Source organism: Typha latifolia, chromosome 3, assembly GCF_019914945.1.
Source record: "Typha latifolia isolate L0001 chromosome 3, TyphaL0001v2, whole genome shotgun sequence".
In the NCBI taxonomy this organism is placed as follows: Eukaryota; Viridiplantae; Streptophyta; class Magnoliopsida; order Poales; family Typhaceae; genus Typha; species Typha latifolia.
In genome coordinates, this window is record NC_133088.1 from 18,438,616 (window position 1) to 18,463,991 (window position 25,376).

The 25,376-nt window shown below is 38.2% G+C and overlaps 3 protein-coding genes and 1 pseudogene across 8 annotated transcripts; 1 reads left to right on the top strand and 3 right to left on the bottom strand.

The window, feature by feature from the left end:
- Positions 1-170: 170 nt before the first annotated feature.
- LOC140784616 (cleavage and polyadenylation specificity factor subunit 3-I) lies at positions 171-4,489 on the bottom strand. Its single transcript, XM_073132105.1, has 5 exons — positions 4,046-4,489; positions 3,855-3,952; positions 2,812-2,857; positions 2,584-2,733; positions 171-2,079 (listed from the first exon to the last, which is right to left on the bottom strand). The coding sequence occupies exons 1-5, from the start codon at positions 4,199-4,201 to the stop codon at positions 442-444; spliced, it is 2,088 nt and encodes a 695-aa protein (XP_072988206.1). The 5' UTR covers positions 4,202-4,489; the 3' UTR covers positions 171-441.
- Positions 4,490-4,577: 88 nt separating this feature from the next.
- LOC140785412 (U2 spliceosomal RNA) lies at positions 4,578-4,761 on the top strand (annotated as a pseudogene).
- Positions 4,762-6,379: 1,618 nt separating this feature from the next.
- LOC140784203 (dual specificity protein kinase YAK1 homolog) lies at positions 6,380-17,051 on the bottom strand. 2 transcript variants are annotated; one of them, XM_073131463.1, is made up of 18 exons: positions 16,455-17,051; positions 15,276-15,475; positions 14,276-14,429; positions 14,083-14,192; positions 13,919-13,988; positions 13,746-13,828; positions 13,559-13,637; positions 13,405-13,445; positions 13,055-13,177; positions 12,356-12,506; positions 12,153-12,267; positions 11,969-12,051; positions 11,817-11,891; positions 11,398-11,472; positions 10,402-11,195; positions 9,429-9,614; positions 8,223-8,488; positions 6,380-6,641 (listed from the first exon to the last, which is right to left on the bottom strand). In XM_073131463.1, exons 1-18 carry the CDS (start codon positions 16,668-16,670, stop codon positions 6,565-6,567), a joined length of 2,898 nt encoding a protein of 965 aa, XP_072987564.1. In that variant the 5' UTR covers positions 16,671-17,051; the 3' UTR covers positions 6,380-6,564. The 2 variants fall into 2 exon arrangements, with proteins under 2 accessions (XP_072987564.1, XP_072987563.1); XM_073131462.1 differs by having other exon boundaries at positions 8,223-8,491.
- Positions 17,052-18,411: 1,360 nt separating this feature from the next.
- Positions 18,412-24,689, bottom strand: LOC140785108 (rop guanine nucleotide exchange factor 14). Of its 5 annotated transcripts, none has more exons than XM_073132847.1 (9): positions 24,553-24,689; positions 24,301-24,441; positions 23,841-23,936; positions 20,782-21,198; positions 20,266-20,420; positions 20,110-20,184; positions 19,705-19,980; positions 19,222-19,569; positions 18,412-18,932 (listed from the first exon to the last, which is right to left on the bottom strand). In XM_073132847.1, exons 3-9 carry the CDS (start codon positions 23,905-23,907, stop codon positions 18,579-18,581), a joined length of 1,692 nt encoding a protein of 563 aa, XP_072988948.1. In that variant the 5' UTR covers positions 23,908-23,936; positions 24,301-24,441; positions 24,553-24,689; the 3' UTR covers positions 18,412-18,578. The 5 variants fall into 5 exon arrangements, with proteins under 5 accessions (XP_072988948.1, XP_072988944.1, XP_072988946.1 ...); XM_073132843.1 differs by having other exon boundaries at positions 20,071-20,184; XM_073132845.1 differs by having other exon boundaries at positions 19,222-19,565; positions 19,701-19,980; positions 20,071-20,184.
- Positions 24,690-25,376: the final 687 nt, after the last annotated feature.

The window sequence follows — 25,376 nt, forward strand, 5'->3', positions numbered from 1 at the left end:
GCAGTTAAATTATCGGATCCGAAGCAAATAATAAATTATTTCATCTTGCTACAATCATATTCAATTGGAAAAGGTGGCACAACTTGAATTGAAAGATATGATTTCAAATAGATGCAACATATTTTGCATTACAAACAAGATCTGAAGTTTTTCAGTTGCCAGATTGAATGTTGTCGAGTTAATCATCATTAATCTAGGAGATCTATAGCTTTGCCATATCCAAAAGTATATACCGTTTACAAAGTCCAGCATCTCAAAAGACATCATCAGATGTTAGTCAACTAATATTTATGCTCCTATGGAAGAGCCTCAGAAAGCACATAACCCACTAAAATACAATGGCCTCAGCCACAAAGCATTTTCCAATAGCAGAACTCCATGTGTATGAAACATATTAATAAAAACACACCAGTCCTCTTACGGGATGCTGAAGCTCCCAAGTCAAGATGCTGAAAGAGGGATTGGTCTCACAGCACCTTGAATCCGGTGAAATGCCGTCTTCACTCTTTCCTTCAATCCCTCGTTCTCACATTCTACTTCACCGTTCTTTCCATCCAGGCTTGCCACATCCCCATCCACAGTAATAACCAATTTTCCTTCCTCTCCAACTTTGACATCCCCAAAAAGAGACACTAACAGAGCATAGATCACCTTCTGTGCCATCTTTTCTGTCTCTTCCTGAGTCTTAGTAGCTTCTGCCACAGGAGTCACTTTTGGACCTTCTCGGCTGATATTCAATATCATAGCTACAACAGAATCAGAAACCATATCGCTTATTGGATCTGATGACCATTGCATCGTCGCATAGTTCTCTGACTCTTGCTTTATCGTCACTCTTTCATGGACGATCAATGTAGGGACATCAGACTCTTCAGATGGAGACTCCACACTCTCATATATCTGCTTTAGTCTATACTTTATAACTTCAAAAGAACCTGAATAAGGGACAGAGATCCTTTGTGTGATGTTTGCTGTGGATAACTGCGAGAAGACGTGAAGATCCTCTGGCGCCATAATCTGATATGTGAAGCCTTTCTTGACAAGTAAGCCACTAACAGCTTCTCCAACTCCTGGAACCTTTTCTGCTAGCCTTCCAATAGTTTTAGCCATTTTCTCGGAACTAAAGTACATCTCCACCGATTGGCAGTTCTTGGGCGATATGACTTTTGTATTGGTATCAGCAAACAGAGTTATGAGCTTCTGCTTGAGCCTTCCCATCTCATTGGCCTCTCCATGTACAAGAATTATATTAGGTGGCATAAGCTCCTTCAAGAAGGTGCTTGTTTGTGCAAAATCTGCATGAGCTGAGAAGGAGATGTAGTACACCTGCATGTTGAGAGGTGCAGTGAGCCCATTCATGAGCGTGACTTCTTTGGGTTCATTGATTATGGTCTTTGCAAGCGTCCCTTCCACTACATACCCTGGAATAACACAAGCATTCTTTTTATCTGAACACCACTTATCAAATAGTTGTCTAGAAAGTCCACTTTGGAGACCACTTGGACTGGCCATCACCACTGATGGGCCCACATCATCAAAATTCTCTATGCTCTTTAACGGAGAAATGTGCTTGAAATCAAAAGGATTCGACTTTGCAAACTGATTCCTGATTCTCTCATTCATGGAATTTATGTAGGTCTGGTAGACAGCCATGCACCTCTTGGCTAGAGGGGAGGCATAATATATGGGAATGTTATGGAGCTCCGGGTGGTTGGACCAGTACTCATCCAGGATGAGGAGGAGCTCTTGGGCTCTCCCAAGGGCAAAAGCAGGTATAAGGACGCGGCCACCTTGGGAAATAGTTGAGTGAATGACATCTGTAAAGCGTTTCTCTCTGATAAGGCGGGGCTGGTGGAGCTGGACTCCGTAGGTGGATTCAATGATGCAGATATCAGGGGAAAATTGGGGGATTTCGGCAGCTTTAAGGTGGCGATCCTCCTCACGGGAGTAGTCCCCGGTGTAGAGAACTCTCACACCAGCAATGTCAACCATGAACATGGCAGCACCAAGGACATGACCAGCAGTATAGCACCAGAAGCGAATCCCATTCACTTCTAGTGTCTGGTGGAAATCAATGACCTGTAGGATTCATCAGCAAATTGTCTTACAGTCTTCTCAACAGTACTAAAGAACACTTGAAAATAAGAATCCTCTTTAGTGATTAATGAGCTGCTCAGTTCAATAAAATTTATTTTCAGGCAGTGCAATTTCTTTGTTAAACTTTTTTTTCTGCATGTTTAAAAAAGTTCCCTGCTTGAGATAATTAGAATTCCATCTGAAGGCATTCGAAGCACATAGAGATGCAAAGGCAACCAGCTGATATCTTAAAAGAAAACCAAGAAGTATGCTCAGATACTTAAAATCTCAACAATTTCGAAGATGGACAGGAGAACTTTATGTGTAGATACCTACAAGAGGGCGGTGTTCTTGAGGTTGCAATAATGTTAGCAATAAGATAAACACCTCTAATGGAATAAAAGTAACATAATTTACTTAAAGATGAAAGGACAAAGTATTACTCAAGAAGAAGCTAGAGATACTGACTAGAAGTCTAGAAACTCCTACTAATGTCAAAATATGTACCTCAATCTTATCCATGGAACGGAGTATGTCTTGCTCATCATATAGCATATCCTCAACAGAAACTTTGCTCACTTTGACATAATCTGATAGTAGCAGCTTATAAATAGCCTTTGTTGCATGAGTCATAAAAACTCGTCCTTTGAAAGTAGTCTGTGCATCAGATTTAACTTTAAGAATGTGCATATAGAAAAGTGTAAGACCTTTATCGTCATAAGGAAAAGCATGTACCTTCTCTAAGAAGTATGGTAGTGATGCAGCATGATCAAGGTGAAAGCTGCAAAGAAGTTACAACATCATCAAATCAGATTAATTTGCAGTTATATGAGAAGAAAACCCAAATAACAATAGAAGGGGGGAAAAACTCAACAAAAAATAATATTATGATTCAATAAGGTCAAAGGTAGGACTTTAGCAATAAAGCAGCTAGCTGGGAGGGTTTATAATTGAAAGTTAAAGGAGGAGGGTGAGTGCCTCAAGGCTAAGTTAAATCATCCTTAACTCTTTCCAAGAGAGCCCTAAAAAGAATAAGCAAAGCGATGGCGAAATGTCAATAGACGCGGAGGTGTGAGTAGGAAACAAAAAATATCTATTCTAGTTCTATCTAAGAGATAATGATTGTTGCCCTGAAATATACCTAGCTGGCGCTACAATAGGCAGTCTGTCCAATTCACTAGCCAAACAAATGGAACTTGATCTATATCGACTACCTAGTACATACATTTAAAGTACATAATCGACCTGATATCCATAGTTCCAGATCTATGTATGGATTACACACATACCTTTACCTACACTAAAGGTAATTGAAGGTATGCCAATCCATTGCCACTTCTAGTCACAAGAGTTAATTTTCCGGATTTAACCATGAAATACCCTAGAGCCAACAGGACTACATTTTCATGGGCCACAGTTCAACCTGGCATTCTATTGAATATCATATGGGGTGTTAAAGATATCAACAGTTTACATTGTCAAATGATTGATTAGTATCTACATGTAGGACAAGCTAAGATTCATTACAAAGTAGTTTTTCAGATTATGTCTATGCAAGTTTGTACAAATTATTCAGAGCTCATAACACACAAAAATGTCGTTGATGTCTCTTAGCCTGTGCAATGAAGCATGAAATCTAATACTGGTCCCTGAGAAAAACCAAGAATACATAACGTGTGTGTGTATATATATAGACACATAATTATATCAGAGTATGTGCTTACTCGACAGGAAATTGAGAAATTGAGAAAGGAAACAAAAGGAGAAGCAGTGCGTACTGAGTAACAAGAAGCACATCAATTGTCGAAGGATCAATCTCGTCGAAATAAGGAAGCGCAGACATGCCCGAGTACGCCGGATGTATTCCACAATCGAACTGCCAAAGAAAACCAACAGACATCACAGCTCAGCGCACAGCTATGTAACCAAGATATCACATAGAGTAAGAAAGAGACTAGCTTTTCCCTACCAAGATGGTCTTCCCCTTGTAGGTCATGTAGACGCAGGAGCGACCCACTTCATTGCCGGCGCCGAGTGGGGTGATGATGAGCTGATCCCCCTCCCTCGTCACCGTTGAGTCCCGCCTCTTCATTGCCGGGCCCTGACCGGTAATGGCTGACGCCATCTCTCCCCAAGTGCCCAAGATCCGGCCTTTGACCACACCAGCTACGAAATCAACAACCAAATCGTAGTACTATTCCCAAGAATTTTAGGGTTTGTTTCAGTCCGAGTGGATGAGCAAGGACTTCGAAATCTTCCTTTTAGAGCAATTGGAAACTGCAAATGGAACCCGCAATCTATCGCCGGAACTGACCTTTTTAGGGTTTTGGAATGGATCTAAAACCCTTTGATCTGCTGGATGCGGCCTAGTGCGACAGAACGCGACCTTATGGACTATACTAGTCCCCAGCTTACAAAAAACGAAATAGTATAATACTATTATTCCATGAAGCAAGCGATATTAGTCCCACATCGATGGATTGAAGAATACGCGGCATGCTACTACTATAGATCAAGTGTAATATCTGTTCTTATCTGTTTAATATCTGATACGTGGGCCATCGGCCCAACACAATATTAAATTAATTTCTTTTGGGTGATGGTCCCATTCTACGGTAGCTTGCTACGGGGGCCCACGAGCGTCGCCTTTACGTCGCACTAGAGCACGGGCCAGGCGCACCCCTAACCAACTCTTGAATACAAAATCTTAGATTGCATAAATTTGCTCAACTGGAGTTACATTGTGTGTAGTGATCCAAGTCATGAAAGTAAACAAGGGTCTTTACAAGCTGGGATGTTGCAACGTGGTCAGAAAAGAGGTTTACGACTGGTTAAAACTTAAATGCCTCTAATGCCTGACGCTGAGGAAATGAAAATAAACTTGACCGACCACAAACAAAATATAAAATTCCGTAAAGTTACCTTATATTTTTGAACTTCAATCTTTTAACGCACAACAGGCGAACTGAATATTTTCTACAATGTAGGAGAATATACTAAGCTCTGTTTACTTATGAAATAGGAATAGACTTTTTAATAAGATTCCTCATTCTGTTATGGTAACTAAATATTTTATCTTATTTTAGTATACTAATCAATATCTTTTATCATCTCATTCCATACAACTTTTTAAAAACTATTTAGTAATAGCTCAATTATTATTTTACTCTTTAAGATAATAATACATAATTACTAGTCATATCAGCTAAATTTGTTATCATCTCTCCAAAAGCAACCCCACAACTGTCAAAATAAACGAGCTGCTTGTGTTCAGCTCGATTCTGACTTAGCTTAAGCTCAGCTTGTAATGAGTTGAGTCACGCCTAAATAAAAAATAGGACTCGAAATTTGATTTCGAGCCGAGCCTAATATTGATATATATATATATACAAAACCCTCTTAAATCTCTATTAGTCACGTGGCTAAGAGTACAAAACCCTCTTAAATGCTTATATCTTCTTTTTCTCTTGATATGACCAACCTAGCCTCCATTTTATTTTATTTTTAGCCACCATTACTCCTCTCTCCCATAAATCATCCCAAATACCACTAACTCCTCAAATAATCAATCGATCAAAATAAGTAAATAAATAATATTTTTTCTTCTCTCATGGTGGTGACCGATCGTCTTCCTCCACCATTGACAAATCGCCACTGCCCCTGCCTCCTTCGTTAACCTCCTCCGTCGACCTCCCTCTCCTTCTTCGGCAAGCCGCTTTCTCCTTCTCCTCCATCGATCTCCTCTTCCTCCGACAAGCCACCGTCCTCCTCTAACCAAGCTTGAGCTCGACTTGGCTCGTTTACACCCCTACACACTCGAGTGCGAGATTAGTATGGAGTTATAACCCCGCATACCTAAATGCAAAGTTATAACCTTGCATACCTGCACAGTACAATTTTTTTTAATATTATTTTTCGTCTACTCAAGTAATTTTATCATTTTGTTTAAAACATCACCGATCTCAATACTTTTATATCAACTTTACATCACTTCAAATATAATTATTACTTTTTAAACTATTAAACTAAATATTATAATAATTTATACTAATATTAATTCTCTTCTTTTAGTATTAAAAATTAGAATAGTTATGTCTATTCTACGTTTATCTCACAAGTGAACACAGCCCAATCTCGTAAAAATCTAGTAATTCAAACTAATTTTGCCATGGTGAGAGGATTTTAGAGAAGTCTGATTTGTATATAATCAGTTTGCAAGTCAACTTAGTAGTTGGGCATAGAAGCTCCTAGCCTACTGCTGGATATAAGGAATTGGAAGCTCAGCACATGAAAGAACAGAAAATACCATAACTATAACCTATTATATTTAGCAAGCAGAATGCATTAAATTAGATCCAAATGAGCGCAGTCACTGCACGAAATCCAAATGAGGATTGTCATAAGAGAGAAAAGAAAGGCAACTGGGAATTGCAATTACAAATTTCTGAGCCAGTAATAAATATGCAGTCTTGCTATTCAGCCTTTGCTTCATGAGATCTTTCCATAGTCCTTTCTTGCACGGGATGTTGGTAGAGTAGTAGTAAGGGAATGTCCAGCCCTTCGTCCTACGATGAAACTAGATCGGTCAAAAGTGCTCAAGTGGCAATGCCTCAGTCACTATAAACTTAAGCCAAATGGCATTTTCCATTGTAGAACTTTAGCAGACAGTACTACAAAAGATCATGCAGAACAGCACTCAAACATAATGGATGAGCATCTAGAAGTAGAACCTTATCAAGCCAGATTGCAGTATAATGATGATGATTATTTCTGAGTCGCCAAATAGAAACAGCAAGAAATTGTGAGGAACATGTTACATATTAATTCATTTAATTGTTAGGCATGGTAAACAGCTAGCCAAAAGAGAATAAAATTGACAAGGTAATAATATGGTTGCCAACTTATTTAGAAATCCCACAATAAATTGTATCAAAAAGAGTGGTCAATCTGTGGAAGTACTATTTTGCAGCTTTTCATAGTCAATAAGATAATCTAGAAAAATAAAAGATTCATGTAAATAGTTATTTCATCTTTAAACATGATTTTACTGTTCTAGGCGCTCTCCAGAATATAAGAATGGAAACTTGAGGAAAGATGAGAAACATATATGTATAAATGAATGCACATTTCCAGGTAATGCCAGTTACCTTAGACAGATAATTCAGGCCTCAGAACATGTTATTACCCACAAATATCTATATCTATAGCAATAGATATCACTTCAGAAGAAATAAACATTTTAGTTTACATCATTTATTTCTTTCTTCATTTTCTTTCTTTTTTTTTTAATTATGGGAGTAATTTTTGGCTTTATATATGTGGAGTGCAAATTACTACATGGGAATGGAAAGGAACAGTATCTAGCATCATGTTATGGACGAAGTGAAGTGCAAATTGCTAAATACTCAAGCTGAACTCTTCGAATGAGCACCAAAAGAAGAATTAAAAAATAAAAATGGTCGTGGTTATATTATCTCCTCCAGGAATTATGCTTATTCAGAATTTTCTTAGTCCCAATGTTTTCTGAATTAAGATCAATTTGATGTCATGCATCAGTAAACATTTTATCACTTTTTTACATCTATATTATCTCCTCCAGGAATTATGCTTATTCAGAATATTCTTAGTCCCAATGTTTTCTGAATTAAGATCAATTTGTTGTCATGCATCAGTAAACATTTTATCACTTTTTTACATCTTTGTTTATTAGCATACGTATAAGAATTTTGCATGCATGGAGACAAATGGCATGTTACTCACACTGCATTTTCAGGTTTTCAGAAATGATGGTACTTTTTCATTAGGAAGCAAGTTGCTGTCTACATTCCAACCATACAATCTTTTAAGTTCTATTTGGATTCCACTATGCTCATTAAATTGTATTCAGATTCTATTCCTATCAATGTGCTCTAGAATAGTACAGCATAATTTCTTGGCACTGCACTACTGAAATTTCATACTGACATCAGCAGAGGGTGCTGACACTTTATACTTCTCTCAAGTGTCATCTAAGTGACATCCTAAAAAGATCTAAACAACATGATAAGAATGATAATCTCAGGTTGAGCAAGACAATGTATCATAAGGATCAATTAGAAAAAAGTCAAATAATCATCAATTGCCCAGAGTATAGTTATGAAATTTACCCCAGGGCATTCCATTGCCGAATATGGTGTTAGCAGAAGAATGTGAATCTGCAATGCTGTAATTTGACTGAGTTGGTTGTGCAAACTGATGACTCCTCTCGTTCATAAAAGTGGAATTTATATGATTGAGCTGCTGAACAGATTGCTGTCCAAACCGGCTGGGAAAATTTTGCTGAAAATAATGTGAACGTCCATATCCAGCATGCATATCATATGCAGTAGAAAGGCTACTCTCACCAAGTGAACATGCTTGGAACTGCCGATCTCTTCTGTATTCAAGTAAGAAAATAAGTGAAGGAAACAACAAACACTTTCTTCGGACACTAACAATAGATAATGTCATCAAGCATCACAACTAGGAAGCCAAGAATTATGCATATAATGGTCCACTTGTTCCTCTGTAACAGCTAATAAAGGCAAACAATGAGTATACCACCGCCAGATGTATGGGTGAATATTCTACAATCTGGTATAGTTTGCAGGGTGGCCTATTATGAGTAAACTGTCAAAACTACAAAGTCACCTTTAAAATGTGTTGACACAAACAAACTTGAGGTTTTTTGTATCTCAATTCTGGTTGAGGTATCATTGTTGCAAACTTTTATAGCATCCAGACCAATCCACAAGAAGACATGACATCAGTAAGCACAACGGCAGTACAACAAAAATTAGCTCAATAAACATAAGAACGTTCATATAAAATATTGATACAGTAATGCAAGTTCTATTCAAGAAAAAATAATGGAATAACTGTAGACTGCAATGAGACAGAATCTTTCAAGCTCTTCAATAGAGGTATAGTGTCATAGAAATACACATCAAATTCCCAAAAATGTAAAAACTAGCAAAAGGCCAAAAGCTGAAATACATAGTGATTCAAGCAGCGAGCATCCTATTATCACTGGAAAAAATGACAGATATAGAATAGCTTTGTATGCATGTTGAGTATCAAACAGCTTATGAAAAGAAATATACAGGTCATCCGATACTATGTGGATTTGCTGAAATATTCTGAACCAGCAGAGAAACTCTTAGAAGATTTAGTATGATAACAGCACAAACTATCTGAAACTGTTGATAAGACTGTTGGAAAAAGAACTTGTATACCTACTATGGAAACAAGGTAAAAGAATACATTCTTACGACTTTAAAGCAATATTGTATTGACATCCTGATTTCAACAACTCAGTCAACCAATGCTCATACCTTTGATCTAATGATCCAATATTTGAGCTTGCATGAGCCTGGCTTTGGCCATGGCGAAATCTGTTAGCTCCATTTGTTGGAATTGCAGCATCCGTTGTGTTGCCAAGGGGAATGGCAATGGTATTATTAAACTCAAAAGATAGGGAGCTCTCTTCTGAATTTTCTTCTTGCAAAAGAGACTCATCACTAGTAAAAGAGAAAAATTATACTCAGAATCAAAAGTACTTCAAGAATAGATTATTCTTCTTCCCAACCATAATATAAATCAACACTTGAGGCAAGATCTCAATTTAACAATTATATACAATATTCCAATCGTTTCAACAATACTATATTCAAATGCAATCTCAGCCAAACATGTAAAAGACAACAAGCATATAAAAAACCACTGAAGGGATATGACTATTGAGAATAGTGTTCAAAATTATTAATATATCATCGTCTCATTAAATCCTAATATTAATCAGAATATGCCACAGAAGCTTTAAGGGTGAAGAAAGATCAACTATAAGAGAATAAAACATAAAACATAAATCATCCCTTGGGATTCGAGAAGAATAATGCAATATGGGATTCACTTGACTGAAAACCAATGTCATGTAAGACAAGCAATCATTATTTATTTTCCACAAAAGACAAGAATATGTTAAGAGATGGACAACAAAGATAAAGAATATACACTAGGCATGAACTTTTCTAGAAGTCAAAATCTAGTCCAAAAAGATTTATATTGCATTCCAGTAATAGAAATGAAAGCCTTCTGCTACTCTCATCGTGAAGGTGAAACTGCAGTAACTATGAGTGCTTTTGTTTCTTAATCTTGAACTTTTAAGAACAAGCTCTCCAACACTGCTTCATTATGAAAGCAAATGTACAAACTCCATCCATAGTGCAACCCTACCACTTACCTGGTTTGCAAAAATCAGCTAAAGTAATATTAAGTGCTATACTGCAATAATCTAGAATATATTACCTATAATTAGGGTCCCAATCTGCTGGATTAGGTATCAGCGAACTGCATTCAGATTTATCAGACAAAATCTCTGGTAAATGTGAAGAGACCACATCATGTGCACAGGATCCTGGGGTAATCCTATGGCTTGTTGAAGAGGAACCTGAAGAAAAGCCATTCAATCCACCTACCTGTTGCCTCCAGTTAGAATGACTGGAAGCAGAAACTGCACTGTGAGAAGAACCAATATGTGTGCGAATGTGAGCATCAGGGTAGCTACTACTGATGCCATTACCATAATACCCAGGACCATGATGAGATGCATTTTCATGAGGTTGCATAGACATATTGGGATAAACCCAATTAGTTCTTCTGTTATAGCTCAACGAGGAACCATGAACACCACCTCTTGCAGGAGAAGTGGGACCATACTTTCCAGTAGTCGGAGGAGTAAACTGGGAGTTTGGAGGAGTAAACTGGGAGGGACTAACACCGAGAGACATAGACCCAAAATTTCCAGGACTTGAGCCAAAACCATTGCCCTGAGACAGTTGCGGTCTCCGTCTAGTATCTGGACTAGATCCAAGGAAAGACCCTCCAACTTGTGCATGCAAGTTGACTCCGGATGGACCTAATGGTGAATAATATGTGTGCGGAGTATTAACATCACCATAACTTCCATAGCTGCTCCCAAGACCAACATTGTCATTATAACTACCATGACTTCCCATGCTGCCATAGCTACTTCCATAAGAAAAGGGCACCTTCCAAAGATGAGGGCTGTTAAACGGTACACACTTGTTCACACTTCCAACCTATAGAAATTATAAAAAGGAAAATCCAACAAATAGTAAGAAAATCCAATTATATGAGACTTAGCAAATGAGGCTTGACAAATAGTGAGAAAAAGGGAAACAAGAAAAGCAGAGTGAGATCAAGAACCCTATCAGCAAGAGTGAAAGAGGGCCTTTGCTCAAATAGATAGGGCAAACCAAACAAAACTAGTTGCAGACAAACCTGAGGAGAAAGACCAGAAAATAGCCAGTGACCTCCTCCTGGATTGTGATCAACTGCAACAGGATGAAAAACAGGCTACAATGGAAAATGTTAGTAACATCCAACAAATCAAAGCCAGTCTTCAGGAGAAAGATACATAACAGGCTCATCTTTAGCCTGCTTCAGCATAACATGCTTGGATATATTACCATATATACCAAAAAGCATCGAAAATTATTAAGATACATGCATCAGTAGAACCAAATAAAATAAAATGAAAATTATGCCAGAAGCATGTTTTTATGTGGAAGCAAAGCAATGAATCTTTCTAACAAGAAAGGCTTAGCACATTGAAGAAAGAGCATCCTGGTAGAATGAAAAAGAGTTGCCAATCTAAAATCTTCCATCATGAATGTTTCAATATTAAAGGCCATACTTACAATTCTTGGGGTCTCCGGGGAAGGCTTATAAGGGCTTGTAAAGGGTTCCCCAGTGACAAATGGATGACATGAAGCCTGAAAGGAATGATTAAAGTTAAGAGTTTCATTGACAAATACATTTCATCTGCTGACAATTCTTTTAGCAAAAAGACCTGCAAAGGTGACCACCGTTTCCTTGGATCAAACTCAACAAGACCTCTCAAGAAATCAACCAATGCCATGCGGGTCAAATTTTCTGGAACATGATCAAAATAATAGGTGAGAGGTAAACATTATAATCTCAGTATATTTTTGTAGCCGACAATATTTATCAAACCAAATGAGAGTTCAACTAACCTTTAAGAACTTCTTCTTCAGGCAAATTTTTCCTGTAAGGATAATGGGCAATGATGTCTTCAAGCTTTACATAATTGAAATACCGTTTCCCTATGGTTGGTCTTTTTGATTCTCTCTGAACTCAATACAGCACCAAGAGAAAGTAAATTAATAAAGTAAAAACTACTGAATATGCATTCATTAGAAAAATATCCAAGACTCACCGTTTCAAACTCCTCCTCAGTTAAAATTCGGTAAGAATTGCTACCTCCCTTGCAGGACACAGCATCCTCCACACGATAAACATGTCCAACAGGTGTAAAATACTTGCTTGTATTTTTTGCATCCCTAAGCAGATCATCAGGTGGCTGTCCACTGTAAAGTATTAATTTATTAAAGTGACTGTGATTGTATACTCAGAATTCTACAGGACAGGATAAAATCTTAAGAATACATAACTAGATTGAGAATTCTTGCCCTACAATTGAGCAGTCATGTTTAACCAAAATATATCATAATGTTGTCATTTGGAGAAGCAGCCTTTTAGTCCTTAACATAACTTCTCATAAAGGATATATGTGTTGTGGCACCATGATTTTATGGTACAGAAAACGTAGGGAAGTGGCTTTGCCGACAGGTATTCCCTTGTCATGCCACTCAGCCGAAAAAAATCCAGATGCCAAAGAGAGGGGGAAAAGACAAGGAGAGAGAGAGAGAGAGAGAGAGAGAGAGAGAGAGAGAGAGAGAGAGAGATGTGTCGCAGCTGATTGAAGTTCTTCCAAGATTCAATGGTCAGTTTCTTTTAAAAGAACTTCAGTTTTTTCTGATTTTTCTCTTACTTTGACAGAAACAATGATAACTCTCAACATTTTACCCAACTTCTCATGCCAGAATAATAGATGATAAATGAAAGAATGGCATACCCAAGTATCTCTATCATTCGCTTAAGAAGATCATACTCTGATGCTCCTGGAAATAAAGGCAAACCTAAGAATAGCTCGGCAATTATGCATCCAAAAGACCACATATCAATTGCAGTATTATATCTGATGAGGGTTAAGCACCATAACAAAGAATATCTTTGAACCTTAAAGTTTCTATATTGTATTCAGGGGTATGATTTTCCCTGTGGAATTATTACATTTCCACATAATTTCAACAAACATATAAGGCAGAAGAAATTGTGCCTCTTCTGACATCAGAATGTAAAAAAGCATCAGATGGTGCCCAAAATATTATGCAGATGATTGAATATATATGAGAAATTGGATACGGATAACCAAGCAGAACTTCTGGAGACCTGTAATAACGGCTCTGCAACAAAAAAACAAGTTTTTCTTGAGAATAAACGACACCAGAGCCATCATGCATATATCAATTACTATGGGTATGTAACAAGTAAGCTCAAGAAAAGGAACCAAGTAGACCTGAATGTATGAGTAAACTGTTCGACCCTCCATGCATGCTGACCCAAAATCAATAACTTTTATTGTTGGTGGCTTCACACTGAAAAGTTCAGGATGCTACAATTAAATTCAAATGGAGAGAAAAAAAATAGTATAACAAATTAAACAAATTCATACTAGTGCCAGTGTTTGTCAATGAGCAGCTCACCTAGCAGATATAAGTATATTTTCAGGCTTTAAATCACAATGTATTATGCCAGCATCTTTCATGACAACTAACGCATGCAATATCTGAGAACATGACAAAAGCAGAGCTCAGGTCACAGCGAATGAATTGGGGTTTCACATGGAATGGTAACAACAAAAGCAGAGCTATCTCACTTGTTTTGAGAAGATCTGGACATAGTTCAAGGATAACCCTTTGAAGTTATTTATCTTAATTACCTCATACCTACAATGGAGAAGTTCTCATGCCATCGTCAATCAGAGGAAAGAATTCATTCAACAAATTGAAAAAAGAAAATTAATTAGCATCACTAGCTTACAAATTTGAGCCAAGCATTTCGAACGTTATGCATAAATGACGTTGGAATACAAAATAATCAAGTATACGGACAATGTGATGTTGATCATCAGGGTCAAACTTCTGATTCAGCTGCAAGCACGTTCAAGATAGCAAAATCAATTTCTGCTTATATATTAAACATGAACATATGTGAATGCCAAAGAGATCATTACCATGCGCAAAATTGAGACCTCAACCAAAGCCTGCTGATAATATGCAGGCTGATTTTTTATAATCTTGACGGCAACAAAATTGTTTGTTTCTGTATCCCAACACTTTGCAACTTGTCCAAATGTGCCTTGTCCCAAAACATCTTTGACGACGTACCTACATATAGAAAGAAATTTAACTGCTCAGTTCTTCTATGCTTTAAAAAGGAACTTCTACAATTTTAGCCATTGGAAAAGCCATTTGGTAGGTCTTCCAAGCTAGTTGGTTGCAAGCATGATGAAGTTCCTATAGAAATTTACCAAGGCTCGCAAAAGGAAACACAAGAATGTCAAAATTTGTGCAAAGATAGAGTGCAAGGAAGAAAAAAAAAGGCTTAAGTTAAAGAAGAGTAAAGCACATTTACATTAAGTACTTCAGAGCTGGTGGGAGAAGTTATCCTGATAGGTAATGTAAAGGAACTTTCGAGCATGGTAAATTTTAAGGTATTCAACATCCATGCTCGGCAGATCTCCTCCAAAGAGCACATGAACACACTAGCCAACCAATGTAGGATGACCCAAAAGTAAAGCTTATAAGGGAAAGCCTGGCGGCAGCATGACTATTATTTGATGGATTATCAGCTATCGTGGAAGTTTCATATTGCTTGTTCTCAATTATCTTCTGTAATTCCAGTACTTTCAAACATAATTTGAGGGTCAAAGCAATATGTTAGACAGGCAAAGCTAATATTCAAGCTAATACAACCAAAGACATCAACGAAACACAGAATGTGAAAGGCCATATAATACAACCTGGCTACAAAATTACAAGCGCAAGGATTGACAAAGTTCCAATTGACAAAATCATTGTGCATTCTTCAGAGAGGCCATCTATTCAGCTATTCTAGAGGAGGACAACAAGCCGAACTTTTTTTGAAGAACCATCAAGTGATAAGAAAAGCAATGCAGGACACGGAAGCGCATAGAATAACATGATCTAAATTAAAAGAAAAAAAAAGCAAACCTTCGCTTCAATTCCAAATTTACCAACACAGAGTTCACGTGCAAGATGAGATCTGAATTTGCATTGTCATGACCATCATTTAAAACTCCAACTGATGGATTTGTAAGGAAGCGCTTTGGGTTCAATGCCTCTGAATATTTAAAATTGGGGTTGCAATTTCGGTAAGTATCAACAATATCTTTGGTTAATCGTGCCACTAGCTGCATGAATTAAAATCTCATTCAGTTCTTCAACATCTATATACATATAATTGTACCCCCAATATACTGACATATGATAAGACGGTTGTGAAAGTACAAATGCAGGAACAGCTCATTTAGTTTTCTCCAAGGATAACAAATTATAGACAAGTGGAAGTAACAGAATTTAAATAAAGATATAAAATATGTGTTTTCATCATAAATCTGTGTCCACCTTCCGTATCATACATTCATACCTGCTTGCCAAGGACATCAGCATGGTGTTTCTCTCTTAAAATAGCTCATATTTGTTACATGTCATTCTAGGAAAAGTACCAATTGATAAAGAATAATCCTCCAATTATATCTTAATCATATTTCTAGGTCATTCTGAAAACTGGAAAAAGATGCAAATCCAAGAATGCTGAATGTGAATATTCAGTATTCACTCCCCAAGTTTCTTAAATTGCAATCATGTAGGAAAAGGTAACGAAATGTCTCTCCAGTAAGGATATTAACTATTAAGTGCAGACAGCACCCCTACGTTTTGGTGGTTATGTGCCATCATCCTGTTTTCCTGATCTCCAGACTCCAATCAAATAAAGTGGAGAATAATGGTTAACCTACTATTCTCTTGAGATCCCATACAGGAAATTATTCTCTTCCATCCTTGTATTGTTGTGGAACTCACGCCAGCTAGGCTAAGAGGCGGTCAGCTCGTGTATTACCACTAACTCTTCACTCTGACGTAGTTTCTTAAAAACAAGATTGATCTTTTCTTTTTCTTTTTTTTTGGGCACATATTGTTAACAAAAACGATAGATTGTGGCTCAAATTCGTATTTTGACCACATTGATGAACAAGAGTTCAAGATCAATCACAACCCGAATTTCCAATCTAAAGAAAAATAATATCACTAAGCAAAAGCCTAGGAAAAAGGGAATCTTAATTCAATTTTCACGCCAGCAAAAGATAAAAGTTACGAGAGCAGAAAACATACAGGTTTGCCACCATCGACCCGGAGTTTTCGAAATTTCATCGACGAATTCGTGAAACAAGGGGCACTATAAGGAAGAAAGGCCTTTCCTCCGGACGGCCTCCACGACGAACAAGAGCTGCTGGATTCTTCCACCACCGCGGGCGGGGTCGCATCGGGAGATCCATCCTCTTTTCTGTTCCCAGAATCCTCCATTCTTGATCGGAGGCCCAAAACCATCCGATCTCCGAACCGAGAATCCCCCTATCACCCCGAGTCTCGAATTGCAGTCCGATCGCCAGCAGATGCCGAATGCTGATGCCGATTCCGATGGAAAGAATCCGCACCCATCCTTTCACACCATCAAAGCCATGCGATTCACGGGAGCTCGTGGTGGAGACGATTCGCACAATGGTTGAGATCGGGGGCTCGGCGGCGATAAAAAGAATTGGATTGAAGAACCGAGCTCTGGATAATATTGGGGAATCGATTAGGGTTTAGGCTTGATGGAGGATGGTATTCGTGAGCCAGAGAGAGTAATCTGAAAGCTTCCTTTCTCCGTCTCCGCCTTCGCCTCTTTCTCCCTCTTTTAATTTTTCTTTTTGTGTTTTTTCTATCTCTATATTTCCTTCAATGGCCGAAATTATTAATATATCGCCGGAGATTTAACCCTGGTTAGGCAGCTCGCCCATCATACAGCCGCACACCAGTTTCGACCAAAGAAAGAGACTCGAGTAGCAGATTTAGCTAAAGTCTCTTCCGGTCCCACAAGTGTTCGTAAATAGTAGAGATTTGAGTGCGATTAGCGCTGTGAGTTACGTTGACCGTATTGTCGAGTTATGAGAAGACGCGATTTCTTCTGGGTTACTCATTGTACAGAGAGAGAGAGAGAGAGAGAGAGAGAGAGAGAGAATAAATTCTTGCTACGAAATCGGAGTTAACGTATAATTCTAAGGTTTGTTCATTTATTAAAAATCAACGGATATAGCTGCCGTCGGATTATAATTCATAATCACTAAATAATAAATAAATCGACGAAGAAATGAGAGACATATTCCAGCCCATGTCATCGTTGTAGGGCTTTCATATCTTAAGAATCTGAATATGCTCTGGTAAAAATTTTACTCGGAGAGTTTTATAATTATCCGATTGATTAAATAATAATTGAAAATGGGAGGTGAAATCGTCCACCTTAGTCTAAAGCCTAAATAAAGGTATGTGAATTCGAAGAATCGAGCCATACAACGGGGCAAGGGGTGAGTCAACGTGGATTATACGTGTAGGTGACGTCCCTGTTGCCTGTATTATCGTGTGGATTATTTGTGGGTTGTTAACAAATTAATTGACGAGACGAGACGAGACGAGGGTGTATCTGGAGCCCACTATTGTGCGCCACGGTCGGGGCCAATGAGACAAGCTACGCCGCTGACCATCTTGTATGATATATATTCTATAGGTGTTAATTAGATACCACACAAAATTTGCCAGCCTTTCCCGATAGTCGAGCTTTAATTCAATTCAAACATCACCGGGGAAGCCTAAACCAAGTTTTCCCTGTAAAGGCTAAACCAGTTGGCCGTTTGGTGGTGTACGTTTTTATGAATGCCTACCAAAATCCTTCTAGAGTACAGATGGGTCTGAATGAAATTCCTCGTTACAGAGAACGATGATGAGGTACGGTTGAAGAGTATCTGTTTCTCTTGGTTTTAAGCAAACAAAGGACAAATTCCTTTGGCGTTCAACTGATTATTATTATTATTATTATTATTATTATTATTATTATTATTATTATTATTATTATTATTATTATTATTATTATTATTATTATTATAAGAAGAAGAAGACAGAAAAATTAAAAGGATAGAAATAGCTTTCGTACTAGTAACGGGAGATGATTAGGAGGCTTTCAACAACTGTTTCATATATATATATATATATATATATATACCAGATTCTTTTGATGATTAAAGCTAGTGACAGATAACTCCAAAAAGACCTTTTATTTTTAAAGAGGGTGGAGTGCAATAACCATCTTCTCCTATACATATTGGTCAGCTCAAAAATACTGACGCCCTGCAACTAACTACCTTCCTACATACAGTAGGAGAGGTAAATGAAGGCTCTGAGAACCGACTTCGCTTACCATAATTACCATGCAGCTCTACCGCTCAATGGGCTATCTGCGGCTATGGTGATTTTTCCACATTTGATATCCGAGAAGCACTCCAAGTCCAAGACACCCTTACTGCTGGCATCATTATCTAACCGCCCATCTACCATGTTCATCTGGTCAATGAGAGAGCGCCTGATGTGACCGGGAGGAGTTTCAGTGATACCAGCGAGATATACTTCAGATGAGAAGTCGAATTTGAGAGTGGCAATGGGAGTCGTCGGTTTCTTCAGGTCATCCTCTACCAAGATATCTGCTATTCTTGATAGGATACTGAATGCCAGACCAATGATAACCCTTGAGTAAGCTTCTACAATGGAATGACCAACATCCTGCATAGAAGAGGACAATCTAAATTAGCAGGTATATTCTTGAATCATAGTAACTGGGACGTGAGAACAATATAGGAAACTTTATTAGGAGAAGAAAAGTGTCACACCAAACAATATTATTATTCTAGTAGTAACAATATGCCGGCCAAGATTTTGATGAAAAGTAAAATCAGCTGATCCTGCTACATTCTAAATAAAATTGGATATTCTAATAGAAGAATCACAATGTCCTAGTTGTGGGGAAGTTGGAATATTTATTTACCCAAATGATGCTGAAGGATGAACTTACTTTGTTATACTGGACTTTGGTGACATCGATAAAAGTTTGAGGAATGTTTGGAAATCTAGTCTTCAGAAGCTGCAGGAGTGTCTCGACTCTTTCTATGTACAGTGCAATCTTTTCCAGTTCTGATCCATTATTCTTCACAAAGTACCATTGGAATCGCCTTGGTGACCTCTTATTTGCGTCTTCAGATATTCTAACTTTCCATGCAAACACTGCGCCCTCTAATCTGTTCACAGTCTCAAGCACACTATGTTCATTTCTAAAATTAAGAGAAAGCAAGATTTCCTCAACTGAAATGCACTCTGCAGTTATAGCCTGATAAATATCTTCACCCAAGCTAGCTTTGCCTGACTGCAAATTTTAAACAGGCAACATTAGGATTTAATAAAGAAATTGCATTTTGTACCATACATTCGTGAAGTATAATTCTTCACCAAAACTGACTACAGTAAGTAAGTCCAAGATATATAAGAGATAACTACTTGCCTTTGGAAGGGCATTCATGACAGCAGAAGGTATAGGCATCTGGATTAGGACTTGTTCATTAATGGCTTTTGCAGCTTTGAGAACTTGGTGAACAATTTTGGCCTGAAAACCAAGCCGTTTTCTCTGAGAGTGGGAGAGCCCTGACTCAGGAACACAAGGAGATGGGATCCACCATTTCTTGCTCTGTCTTAGGCCACCATTTCGGCTCCTCCCTTCAGCTCGACTACCGCACTCTGAATACCAAAATTCTGTGTCCACCATTGAATCTAAAAGTTCCTACAAAAATTTCGTTTATTAATGGCAATTAGATGAGTTAACTGACTGGGAACCATGAAACTTAAGTCACAATGCCAACTGACTGGGAACCTCAGTACTTGATAACTTAAAGGTTAAACGATAGCATACGATAAGCATGGAATCCAGCTTCTGAAGGGCTGGAAGGTTCACATGAACATCTGAGCGAGCTTTCGGGATCATAATCTGCAGATCAGAAATGCAAATAAGATATTGACCTTAAGCAGGAAAGTTACTGTAGTTGGGTTCTGTTCAGCAATCAGTTACCTCTAACATCCGTCCATTAGCCCCATTTTGCTTTGCAGGAACGAGCTCAACCATATAGCTAGTAGGAGAAAGTAACCAGTCCATTTCCCTTCGCCACATGCTCTTTTTTTCTTCAGATAAAGGCTCCAATTTCCAGAGTTCCCCAAATACAGTTGCTGAAAAGCAAAGCTCATTGTCATATTCGAGGAACATAAAGAACACCACCAGCATGAAGAGGATCAGATGCTATAAGAAATGTCAATCTTCCTTTACTGATCTGAGTAAAACATATGGATTAGGTAAATACTTGAGTTTACACTTTACAAGCACGTTTATTTTAACATAACATATCACTCTCTAACCTAGAATGCAAAGGTAGCATTATTTGATGATAAATTTAGAGAGAGAAAATAAAATTGGTAATAGCTGTACAAGCTTGGTCCAATGGTAGTTTGCATGGGAGGAAAGATGTACATCAAGCACTAATTAGCAGCCACAGGAGCGCGATATTTAATAGCCATACAGAGAAAGAAGTACCTGATAGATTTGTTATAGCATTAGAGAGAGCAAGAGCAGCACTGATCCCCCTTGTTCCTCCTGAAACATCTTCACCAAGCAACAACTTGGCAAACTTCTCCTTCATGATCTCAATATCTGAGAAACTCATTGCATAAGTGATTGATGCTTTCCCTTTGCCAGAGAGATGCCGAAGATTGTGAAGGGTGTCCCATTCATCAAGTGGATGATCCTCCTCTTGCTTGCATGACAAGAGGCATTGAGAGGAAAATGAAGAGCCAGAAACATCTTTGCTTGATGAACAGCTCGAGGTTTCGTCATCAAGTGAATCAGTGGGAACACAACCATCTGTTGCGTTCATCTCACTAGGACCACTCACATCATCATAGGAGCAACTGTTAAGAATACAGCTCTCAAGGCCATTATATGTCATCACTCCTGCATCAAATTGAGTATTCCTTTTATTGGAGATACTATGAGAAGTTAGAAAAGATGGATTGTGTCATCTATCTAGACAGCTAAAAGAAATTAAAGCCAGCAATGTTGGGCCTCACCTGCTGCCTACTAGCTAAATATCATGGATGGACAGCCACTGTAGGAACTGCCACACAAGTCCAGGCCACTAATTGAGCCTTTTAATCAGTACTAAATTGAGTGACAGTCATTGCATTTTGGATGGGCCTATGTTGGTAGCCCTGTTTCATTCGATTACAATTCCTTCCAACTATTCAAGCATGGTTTTTTTACCTTCAAATTTATATCTCGCCTGTCCTGGATCCTGGGATTTGCACCAATTAATTATGGTCATCTGACTTGATGACGTAGACATGCATACACTAACTAATGTGTTCAGGTTAGATCATACGACTAGTATACACACAATTATTACAAACTGTGCCAGCCAGCCCAGCCCAAACCAACTCACAAAGAGAAAAAAATTGGTTCAAGCCAGAACTTTTTTTCTACTTTTTTTAGCTCAGGCTTGAAAGGAGAGTGTATCAAGTTGAGGGTTCAGCCACGGCACGCAATTAAAGGTTCACCGAGATGTTAAGCCGATCCAGATGCAGGCCATGACATGCTATGCTATGCTATACTCCAAAGTTTTCAATATCCAGGCCCAATCGGCCTATACAGTACCTTGGCCCATTAAGAATTTATAATTCTTCGCATGGCAACAACAGGCTAGACTTACAGTCCGCGGACGATCACACAAACAAAAGTAATAACGGTGACGCTAGACCTTGTATGTTGACTGACAAGTAGCAACGACGAACTACATGTACAGCAATGGTTGTATGGAAAAATAAAAAAAAGGAGTTGGGAGTAAAAAAGAGAAAATCTAAAGCAAATATGTACAATCTCAACAAATATTTTAAAAAAAAAAAATTTTATATAACACAACTTATATTTTATCTATTTTGTAATTCATACCTTAGGATTTTATAATCCGATCTTTCTTTTTTTCTTATAATGTTCATTTAACATCCTGAATTAATTTAACATAACGTAACTAAACAAAATGATACCAGCAAAAAAATATTCCGCTATAATACACTGAGTAATTTATAGAATACCTAGATTACTTTTGTTCTTATCTTTAATTTACCCCCATTTTTTCTAATTTATAAATTAAAAAAATTATAAAATACCTAAATATCTTTTCCAAAACGGAGGCTGGGGTGGAGAGATGGTTGGGAGAAGACAATGGAAAGTGGTGGTGGGGTCCGCTGGATGGGGTAGAGAGGAGGGGAGAGAACCATGAGAATATTTTAATAATTTGATAGATAGAATTACATAGACCAAATGATTAAAATATGTTAAATTCTCAATGACAATGCTTGAATCACATAATAGATAAAAATATAGATTGTGTTATAAAATTTCAAAAAAAAAAAAAGAAACAATTTCTATACTCTTTAAGGTGAGATTATACTTAGAAGCATTTCCCAGCCAACTACTACCATTAATCCCCACGGCATCACGGCGAGTACAAACATGCATTAACAAGTAAGAGGCAGGCCGTTGAACACCATTTACCCACCCTTCCCCTGGCGAATAGACGATAATATGTCTGAGTGGTGTACATTCTTGATGCACATGATCTGCTCACCATATCAACCACGCGAGTCCCCGTGAAATGTGGCATCTTCGGCTTTTCCCCATTCCTCTCTGTTTTATGGAAATTTGAAAGGCTTCTTAGTTCTTACCCTCCCTACCCACTTAATTAAAGGCAGTACGAATTAAGCGTTATCCCTAGTTTATATTGGTTATAAATGATAACTAGTGGCACTTTAATCGTTACCATTTGGTGCTTCCATCTACAATAACAAAAGAACAACGTGTAACTCTACTACATCACCTAAGGTCAGACAAAGGATAAAATGCATTGATTATTATCAACCAAACTTGGCGAAGGCAGACCTGACCGAACCAAAACCGTAGAAAGCATGAAAGCCCGTCCGCCTGAACCATATTAAAAGCTCAGCTTTTAGGTAGAGTAAATGCACACAAGTTATACATGAAACGGGCCATAACCATAAAGAGTAGTAAAGGGCTAAAGCCTAAAGGCCGTCCAAAAGTACGGACAGTAGCCCAACCCTGTTAGCTGTGAGCCGAATTAATCGGTGTATTCCTCCAGCCATGAAAACCTGTTTTGATCCCTCTCCTCTGACTTCTCGCATCAGAGATGGGGATTTGGGAACTACTCTGAAAGGTAGACTTAAAAAGGCAGCCACAGTGCCACTGCACAGCAGTCGATATAGTCATTTCGGATCGGACGAGATCACTGTCCGCTGTATTGAGGGATACAGCGCAGTTACTGTAGCATTCTCGGGGTTTTTACCTTTTTCCCCGTCTTCCTAGTTCCTACCTTTGAATCGAAATCTTTCCACGGACGCAATCGTTATATATCCTTTTCTTTCTTTCGACTCGAAATACATATATAATATTATATATATATATATTGCGATACTAATTAGGAAAGTAATCCGGCCATTACGATGCATAAAACAAGAAAGGTGCGCCAAGATTCACGAAGATCAGGTGGAAGATTGCATGGATCGAGGGTGGAGAATACATACTCTCTTGCTCCTCCAAGTCCAAGCTGATGTCTTTGGTTCGGCGGCGGCAGCACGCTAATCTCCTCATCTTGCCCGAATCAGCAGATCCTACCGGCTCTGCCCCCACCAAAAATTAACGAAATCAGAACTAAAAATTCAATTGCAAATAACTAACTCACTTCCAATATTTTCTTCTTCTCTTTGGTTTGTTTATATTAGCAATACTTTTGATTTATCTACATCAAAAGGCTCCGTCAGCAGAAACAATGAGTAAAGTTGGCAGAAAGGAGATTTGAAAATTTTAAATGTGATGATTGGAAACTTTTATTGAGCTTTTTGGAGCAGAATCCGAGGAAAAGAGACAGAAAAAAAAATCATGAGAACTCCTGGGAAAGAGGGGAAACAAAATGTCAAGGAAACAAAATAAGATAATGCCGTAGATTTAGCAAAGAAAGGAGGGGATAGGAGAGGAGAGGCGAACCTTAGAGTCTTGAACTCAGATCGATCCCCACTAGTATTAACTGATCTCTAACGGTCACCAGATCTGCACGAAGAAAACAACGAGAGAGCGAAGAACAAGAGTCGGAGAAAGACGCAGAGACGAAGGGCGATTCTTAGCTACCTGAGCCTCAGAGAGAGAGAGAGATTTGTTTATTGTTGGCAATAAATAAGAGAAAGGAAAACATAGCATTATTTACTTTTCATACAGGAGATAGTGGAAAAAAAAAATTACATGGGTATAGAGTTTTGTTGGAGTGGAACAAGAGCGGGGAGTGTATAGGAGGGAAGATGTAACGAAAACTGTCGGGTTCGGCCAAAATAAATTGGTTCAGTTCATCCCACCAATACCACTGTTCCTCCATTATGTACGACTCTCAGATATCTCACCGCAGCATAGCATCCTAGGAAAATACAATATAATATATGTAGGTAGAAAAGCAAACCCATTCCGGTCCGGTCCGGCACGGCATGCTCGGCCCCTTTTTACTTGATCAAATAAACTTACCGCCATCCGGCGGTAATCCATCCCTTATTTATTATATACTCTATACTCTTCTATTTATCTCAAAAGAAAAGTGAGGGCAGTGCATCTTGCTTATTATTACATTGTTGGTCACTGATTTTATCTTCTCATAGTCATTATTTCCCGGCCCATTTGATATTATTAGAAATCCTGCGAAGCACTTGTCTGCAAACTTCACCAAGAATCACAAGGTGGTGTGTGAAGTTGAACAGAACAGTAGCGGAAAATAGTGCTAGTCTACTCTCGGATTTGGCATTTTGTAGCTAGCTTTGTTTACACCTTTTCGATTCAATTATGCCGTAGTGGTTAGAAAGGGTAAAAGAAAGGAATAAAGTTGGCGTGTCACATAATGCAGAGAGAGAGAGAGAGAGAGAGAGAGAGAGAGAGAGAGAGAGAGAGAGAGAGGAATAAATAGTAAACAGGATATTTATTTAGTAACCAACTGGAGACGCGAGTAAATCGCATGACTGGTCGGGGCAGGAATATCACCTTCATCGGCGGGGATAATTATTAATAATGCTACTAGCTATGCA

Bases quoted from the DNA above. Each gene is read 5' to 3' on its own strand.
- LOC140784616 (XM_073132105.1), bottom strand. From the start codon at position 4,201: ATGGCGTCAGCCATTACCGGTCAGGGCCCGGCAATGAAGAGGCGGGAC. The intron at 3,953-4,045 runs GTAGGGAAAAGC...TTTCTTTGGCAG, and splicing joins ACAAGGGGAAGACCATCTTG to TTCGATTGTGGAATACATCC. The intron at 2,080-2,583 runs GTACATATTTTG...TGAATCCTACAG, and splicing joins GTTCCATGGATAAGATTGAG to GTCATTGATTTCCACCAGAC.
- LOC140784203 (XM_073131462.1), bottom strand. From the start codon at position 16,670: ATGGTTTTGGGCCTCCGATCAAGAATGGAGGATTCTGGGAACAGAAAA. The intron at 15,476-16,454 runs GTATGTTTTCTG...TAATTCATGCAG, and splicing joins GGGTCGATGGTGGCAAACCT to CTAGTGGCACGATTAACCAA. The intron at 11,473-11,816 runs GTAAGTATGGCC...TTTCCATTGTAG, and splicing joins CCCCGGAGACCCCAAGAATT to CCTGTTTTTCATCCTGTTGC.
- LOC140785108 (XM_073132843.1), bottom strand. From the start codon at position 23,907: ATGAGGAGATTAGCGTGCTGCCGCCGCCGAACCAAAGACATCAGCTTG. The intron at 21,199-23,840 runs GTATGTATTCTC...AATTTGATGCAG, and splicing joins GGACTTGGAGGAGCAAGAGA to GAGTGATGACATATAATGGC. The intron at 20,421-20,781 runs GTACTTCTTTCT...TTTGCTTTTCAG, and splicing joins TGCTATAACAAATCTATCAG to CAACTGTATTTGGGGAACTC.